Here is an 8,026-nt window from a genome sequence, read left to right as displayed (position 1 = left end):
AGACATGGGTGGCTCATAAACTGGAAGAAGTCCACCACGACACCATCTCAAAGAATGGTGCACCTGGGAGCCTTGATAGACACCAGGGCCCAAAGGGTCTTTCTTCCGGAGGACAAAAGAGTGGCTCTAAGAAATCTTCTACTGCTTTTTCTGAAACAGCGCAGAGTCTCAGTGCATCAATGCATGAAGGTCCTAGGAAAGCTGGTGTCATGTTTCGACATGGCAGAATTTGCCCAATTCCACTCCCGTCAGCTCCAGAGGGAGATGCTAGGCCACTGGAACCGCTCCAGAACAAATCTGAAAGCACAGACCTTTGTTCTATCCAGGCAGACGCGCCTATCCCTAAATTGGTGGATTATCCCACACAACCTACAAAAAGGGCGCCAGTTCGTCATCCCCCAATGGATGATCCTGACAACGGACGCCAGCCTCAGAGGTTGGGGGGCGGTCCTGGCAGAACACTCCTTCCAAGGACGGTGGTCAGGGGAAGAAGCAAAACTTCCCATAAACATACTAGAACTAAGGGCGATCCTCAGGGCTCTACAGAGTGCAGGACCACTGGTTCACTCCAGACCAGTGAAGATTCAATCAGACAATGCCACAGCGGTGGCATATGTCAACCACCAGGGAGGGACCAGGAGTTCGGCGGCAATGAAGGAGGTATCCTCGATCCTCAGTTGGGCAGAACGCCATCTGATGGCCCTATCAGCGGTCCACATTCCCGGGGTCCAGAATTGGGAGGCCGACTTTTTAAGTCGACAAGACATCCAGTCAGGAGAATGGGCTCTCCACAAAGAAGTCTTCCAGGAGCTGGTGGCCAGGTGGGGACTCCCACAAATAGATCTCATGGCCTCGAGATCAAACAAAAAGCTCCAGTGTTACGGGGCTCGCACCAGAGATCCACAAGCTTGCCTAGTGGACGCGCTCTCAGCCCCATGGCCATTCTCCCTGATATACATATTCCCTCCAGTAGCCCTCCTTCCAAGAATCATCAGGCGCCTCAAGCAGGAGCAAGCCACAGCAATTCTTCTGGCCCCCAATTGGCCTCAGAGGGCCTGGTACACAGACCTTCAGGAAATGTCCATCCAACCTCCTTGGATTCTACCAGCACGTCCAGACTTGCTGTCACAAGGACCATGCCTTCACCCCAACCTGCACAGCCTCTCCTTGACGGCGTGGCTCTTGAGACGGAGGTTCTAAGAGCAAAGGGGTTCTCCTTACCGGTCATTAAGACCATGATCGCGGCTAGAAAACCAGCCTCCTCCAGAGTCTATTATAGAGTATGGAATGCCTTTTTCGGCTGGTGCGCGGAAAGAAACCTCCCCCCGCGGGAGTTTAGTTTAGCCAGAATCCTGGCCTTTTTGCAATCAGGCCTCGATTTAGGCCTCAAGCTATCTTCTTTAAAGGTTCAGGTGTCGGCCCTTTCAATACTGTTCCAAAGGAGGCTGGCCACACGGATGGCAGTACGTACATTCCTGCAGGGGGTCCTCCACATTCAGCCCCCCTTTACACCCCCAATTCAACCATGGGATCTGACCGTGGTTTTATCGGCACTACAACATCCTCCGTTTGAACCGCTTGAGTCGATAGATCTCAGATGGCTAACATGGAAGGTTGTCTTTCTGTTAGCAATAGCCTCGGCAAGGCGAGTTTCAGACCTATCAGCCCTGTCACATGCTTCTCCTTATTTAGTGTTCCATCAGGACAGGGCAGTTTTGCGAACTCGTAAGGAGTTCCTACCAAAAGTTGTGTCCAAGTTCCATATTAATCAGGACATTGTTGTACCTGCGTTTTCCCCGTTGGAAGACTCCTTGGAATTTTTTTCTCTAGATGTTGTGAGATCTCTGAAGGTTTATGTTTCCAGAACACAAAGCATTCGTAAGACTGAGACGTTGTTTGTCTTATATGATGCTAACAAGCGAGGTTGGCCTGCAACAAAGCAGACGTTGGCTCGCTGGCTGCGGTTAACAATCAAACAGGCTTATTTATCCTCAAATAAACCAGTCCCTTCTTCCATCAGTGCCCACTCCACCCGTTCCGTGGGGGCCAGTTGGGCGGCTCACCAGGGAGCCTCTGCAGAACAATTGTGTCGCGCAGCCACTTGGTCTTCACCTCATACCTTTATCAAATTTTACCAATTCGACACGTTCGCCTCAGCAGACTCTGCTTTTGGGCGCCGTGTCCTCAGTGCAGCTCAGGTGCGTCCCCTCCCGTAAAGGGACAGCTTTGGGACGTCCCACTGTCCCAGTGACCACCATTGGCATGATAGAAAAAAGGGGATTTTGGTCCTACCTGTAAAATCCTTTTTTCTGAATCCATGGTGGACACTGGGCGCCCACCCTAACGCACTAATCTGCAATAAGAGGGTGTATACGTTACTCTCTGGAACCTTACACTTCCATGGTAGCTAGGTTTCCTTTTTCTTTTATCTTCCTCTTCCTGTTCCTTGCGGATAAGCTGTTGAACAAACTGAAGCCTGTAGGGGGCGTGGAGGAGGAGGAGCCTGGGCTGCACAAAAACATTGTCAATCTTCTTGGTGCCTGTAGCTGAAGCTCCACCCACACCCCACTGTCCCAGTGTCCACCATGGATTCAGAAAAAAGGATTTTACAGGTAGGACCAAAATCCCCTTTTCCAAAACTGGCATCACCTGTATAATAGAATGGAAGTGGTAAAACTTTGTGATGTGCCACATGGTGAACTGCCGAACAGGTCTAACTGCATTGAATGACTCCAGAACCATAAGCCTGCCAAATGGCAGAAGTGACCCACTGAGCAATAATGCTCTTGGATGCAGGCTAACCATACTTTGTAACATCCCCAAATGACTCTATTGTAAGATTCTGGGGGATATTCAATCCCAGGTCCCGACAGCCATGACCCTATCACATTCTCGGCAGGCGGGATTCAATGTTCTACCTGCTAAGCACCGAAAAGGGGGCGTTGCTGCGACAAACGGCCATAAGCTCGACAATCCACAGCCATTCTCTGCAAAACGAGCCAGACTGCTTTTAAAGTCGGGCTTGTTTTGCCGAGATGCCTCTTCGATGCTGTCTGGAAAAACAGCATTGAAGAGGCACCTGCCGCTATTTCCCCTGTCGGAAATAGCGGTGGGGGATTGAATACCCCCCTACATGTGTCTGAATTGTACAGTGTAAGATAGTGTGTAAGGGAAAATCCACTCACCCAGCAGAATATGTGCACAGCCACCCTGCTTTGCAGCATTGGGATTGTACGCAAAAGGGTTTGCTACCTAACCCATAGGGTAGTGAAACTTTTTGTGAAAGAGTTGGCCATTTGGAAGGGCGAGAGATGGGCCACCGTTAATGGAGTTTACCCACTGCAGCCAATGGCAATTCACTCCGTCCGCCGGCAATTGAATTTTACCCTAAATCCATTTATTTGTATCACCCCCCCCCCCAGTTGTATAGCGAGAGGATATCTGTTTTACAATAAAGTGTAGTTTTGCTCATCTCTGTCCCCAGACCACAAATCATATGCAAGAAGTGTTATTTAATCAAATATTTTATTCTATACACCCATAAAGTACACTTCATACTAATTAGTTTGTTCTCGAGAACTAAAATTGTATTAGAAGTGTGATAAGTGGAAATTTACAATTTTAAAAGTTTTGATTACAATTAAAACAAAAAATATAATAATTACTATGACTACATTTCCCCAAGGAATGAAACAAATGAGTAACTTGGTATAAATACACAACACAAATTACTGAGCCTTGGTAAAGTGTGATAATTGCTTATTTGAGGAACATACACAATTGTACTTATGAGAACAGGTTAATGTTTTTTTATGAAATTGCAAGAATTCTAAATATTAAACAAATATTCCATGCCTAAGTATACTCGATTATGCATATAGCAGGCTCAGTGGTGTCCTGTCTGTGAAATGTTTGGTGGCAGTAAGATTGTTGCAGAGGCCATGTGGCTTTCTGCCGGTCATTTTGGGAAACACAATACAATCATCTTAAAACAATAGAAGTATGAACAACATCCTCAGGCTCCTATGTATTCTGGTTTTCCCAGTCCAGTCTCCTGTTTTACCATCCACAATCATTAAAAACTCACAATATTTATTTTGCCATCATTTTAACTACCAATTGCCTAAAATGAATAGGGAATAGATTATTTTAAATTAAATCTTATGTGTGATGTAAAAGGAAATATGGTCTAGATTTTACATTCTGATACAGGTCGGGTCTCCCTTATCCGTGTATTCCAAAAATCGATATATAGCCGGAAAAAAACGTGGTTTTTCAGAATATTTAGATTTTTTTCCGCCCTAGCCCATTTTTTCCATACACACCTCGCCCTAGCCCCCTTTTTTTTTATACTCACCTCTCCCAATGTCCACAGTGGCCTCCAGGATCCTCTTCAGTGGCATCTCCAGTCCCAGGGGTGCATTGCACCGATGACATCACCGGCGCATCTATGCACTCGCCCAACGCACCCCTGGGACTGGAGATGCTGCTGAAGAAGATCTGAAGGCCGCCGTGGACAATTGGAGCACCACCAAGGGACCAGGTAAGTATGAAAAAAAAAATATTCCAAAATCCGGAAAAATCCCTTATCCAAAATGCTCATGGTCCCGAGCAATTTGGATAAGGTATACTCACTTCAAAATTAAGGGACCCATACATGGAGCGCTCCAGCGCATCGCCTAGCACAGAAAGTATGTGCTGCCTGTACTTTTTGTACTTGATGATTGCATCGCATCTAGTTCAAAACGCATGGTGCTTTGGCACATCGCATGCGTTTTGAACTAGATGCAATGCAATCAAGTTTAAAACGCATGGAGCTAATCAGTCAGTGTATAACCTAACGCAGAGGAAAAATATCGTAATATTAAAACAAACATAAAAAAAAACAACATTAAAGCCACACTGGAATGGAGGAATAAAATGCAAACCTATGTAATCCTAATACCGGCTTTTCTTTAAGGAAAAGTGTTTTTGTTTTACCATTTGGTGTAATTCTAACCATTACTGACCAAGCAATTAATGGATTATTGGAGTGTCAATGCTGCCAAGTTCTGGACTCAAACAATGTGAATTCTTTCAGCTACCTCCAAGTATGGGAGGAGACTCATTAGATGCTTTTAGCCAATGGACTAGGAGATATCTGTACCTTCTTCTGCTGAGCCCATAGCACCTGTCCAACGAGTGGATGCCTAACCAAACAGCCTTTGGAAGCCCCATTCAGCAAAATCAGGGCAAGAACTCTTGTGTTAATGAAAATAAAAGATATAACAGAGGGAGGTAGTACTACCCCTTTAAAAATCCTGCCAAGTAAATCTACATTAACTCCAAGGAGTTGAATAGTTAAGAGCTACATTTTTTTACACTGCCTACCAAAACGCTAAACGAAACATTTTACTAATTAACCTGTCCATTCATTCCTTAAAAAGAGCACATCAAGTCCTGACTAGTGAACCTGTACACGATTCTATTGGCAAAAACTGTAACAATATTTACATTTCCAAAAAGCAAGAACTTCATATGAAATTTGATGCTTATTGTTTGAAATTTTCGGAAACTTTTTTTTCACAAATCTCTTGAATATTTATGTTACAAAATATAGTGTCAGCGCAAATTTTGTCCTAAGTCGCCTTGACACAGGACTTGGCTCCGTGTCTGGTGATCACCTATGTGACACGGGGAATTTAATCTAATACGATGCACAGCATCACAAGATGCGCCCTGCTTGGGAACAGTATTCCCCGTGTACAGAAATTGTTCCACAAGAACAGTTGGCATTTTTAAACAAAGAGCAGAAATTTGCTGGAACGCTAGGCTACCAACATTTCAGGATGGGAGGAAACCGACACTTGCTGGCTGGAATGTGCATTGACAAAGAGTGTAGGAGGCTGGATACCAAGTGTTTCTGAGAGACAGAAACCCTGACTGCAAAGAGGGAGCAGATGGGAGAGGGGACAGAGACAAAGAAAGGGTCTACCGACAACTCTGTACATTAAAACGCAAACAAAACAATGGGTTGCCAATTTTGTGAAATCATTGCTTGTAGATCCCCAAGAAACTAAAGCGGAGGTCATCCTTGATCATTTGTTACAGTTAAATTAACTAAGAATATATGGGAATGTCCATACTGTCTCGTATAACATCTATTTAAGAGTTCAGTAAGGCTCAGTCCACAAGAGTGATTAACAGCCATTTAGCTCCTTGGAATCCTTTCACGTTGACTTCTGGCGGTAGTGGAGGGTTAAATCACCCCCGCTCTTCCAAATAAAATGTTTCACAGTCCGCAGGTCCATATTGGGGTCTAGAATCTGCAAGAAACAAAAACACGTTGTGATCCTTAGTATATACAGTGGGAAGGGGGGCTAGATATAAAATAAATACCTTTACTTTTAGGATGTATTTATTAGAAATAAGGCATGCTTTTAGTTTAATAAAATGAGAGGACAGCTCTCCTTTACATCATGACGTTGTAGTAATTATGTAGATAAAGAGTATATGCTGCGCTCTGGTTTAGCAGCTCTATATGGTTGCGATAATCTGGGTATATGTAAATAGAGCGCTTGTTTAGTGTGAAAATAAATATGTTAAAATATTATATGTGACACACTTTTATTATTTAAAAAAAAAACGGCATATCACCTTTATAACAAATGTTTACAACTCCTTTTTAGGAGTATGTAGAGTTGATGAGATGCCATTGCCGGGGTGTTTAATGCAAGGAGGGTCCGACTGCTGGGAGCGTTCAACAGGCTGGTAGCAGGGATCCCTATCTGTCCCTATCTATTACCTTCCTTCTGCCGGCTTCTCAGCGTGGCATGTTCCTCCTGCCGGAGCGTGCACTCGATACCGGAAGTTATCGAGTCTCTGTCCTCCAACGCGTTTCGACGCTCTATTCTTGACAAAGAAGCCTAGAACTTCGAAACGCATTGGAGAACAGAGACCAAGCCAGAACTAAGCCGCAGACACGCAGAGTAGCTGAACACGCTGGCCGGAAGTCACGGACCCGAACTTCCGGTATTGAGTGCACGCTCTGGCAGGAGGAACCCGCCACGCTAAGAAGCCGGCAGAAGGAAGGTAATTGGTAGGGACAGATAGGGATCCCTGCTACCAGCCTGTTGAACGCTCCCAGCAGTCGGACCCTCCTCGCATTAAACACCCCGGCAACGGCATCTCATCAACTCTACAAACTCCTAAAAAGGAGTTGTAAACATTTGTTATAAAAGGTGATACACTTTTATTATTTAAAAAAAAAAACAGCATATCACATATAATATTTTAACATTTTTCTGCACATAATTATTTTCACACTAAACTAGCGCTCTATTTTCATATACCTACGTTGTAGTAATTGTTATACTTTATGGCAGAAGACAATGCCGGTACCTGGTGACACTTCAGCTGGGTAGAACTAGATTTAATGCAGAGCTCATCAAAGAACGCTTACCCAATCTGTAGATACCACAAGGGAGCTTACACTATACATTATCCACCAAAAAACATGACTTGCTCTATCATACAGAGGTGGAGATTGAGCAATGCTTGGAGAGAGATACAGTCTGAATCAGATTGTCATTTTCTAAACAACCTGTGAAATGACTGTTAGAGACTGATTGGCTGGTGCTTTATCTCTCCAGTTCCTCTCTTTCCAAGTTTTGATAAGTCTCTCCCAAAACCTATTCATTCAACTCTAGCCCTGCCCACAGATTAGACACTAACAACAAGGGAACGCAGAGGAAAGGTGGATTGCAAGTGACTGACTACATAAAAGCAGCACAGCAGGAACCCTCAAGGCTAAATGGTCATTGGTGAAAGTGACAGGAATGGCAGAAGATTCCAGATGTAACTGCATAGTAGCAACACTTACACTCATTGTGTATCACCAATCCTTGTGCTTGGAAGAGAACCCAGCCCTACAGCTGAATGCTGCCGACACGTAACTTTTCCTCTTCCTCTAACACAACACACCCGCTGTCACTTACCCATCCCCCCACAGTGGGTACAAAGCTACGTAACAGTGACTGTATGTACA

The 8,026-nt window shown here is 44.6% G+C and overlaps 1 protein-coding gene across 1 annotated transcript in view; it reads right to left on the bottom strand.

Annotated features, from left to right (window-relative positions):
- Positions 1 to 3,506: 3,506 nt before the first annotated feature.
- Positions 3,507 to 8,026, bottom strand: part of WDR48 (WD repeat domain 48) — a 41,908-nt gene continuing 37,388 nt past the window's right edge. The window contains exon 19 of the mRNA XM_083189081.1: positions 3,507 to 6,305. Within this exon, the coding sequence (XP_083045207.1) occupies positions 6,210 to 6,305 (96 nt within the window). The 3' untranslated portion in view covers positions 3,507 to 6,209. The remainder of the gene's footprint in view (positions 6,306 to 8,026) is intronic.

Source organism: Crinia signifera, chromosome 5 (assembly GCF_055691185.1).
Source record: "Crinia signifera chromosome 5, ASM5569118v1, whole genome shotgun sequence".
NCBI classification, from domain to species: domain Eukaryota; kingdom Metazoa; phylum Chordata; class Amphibia; order Anura; family Myobatrachidae; genus Crinia; species Crinia signifera.
This window is presented reverse-complemented; position numbering and strand designations above follow the sequence as displayed.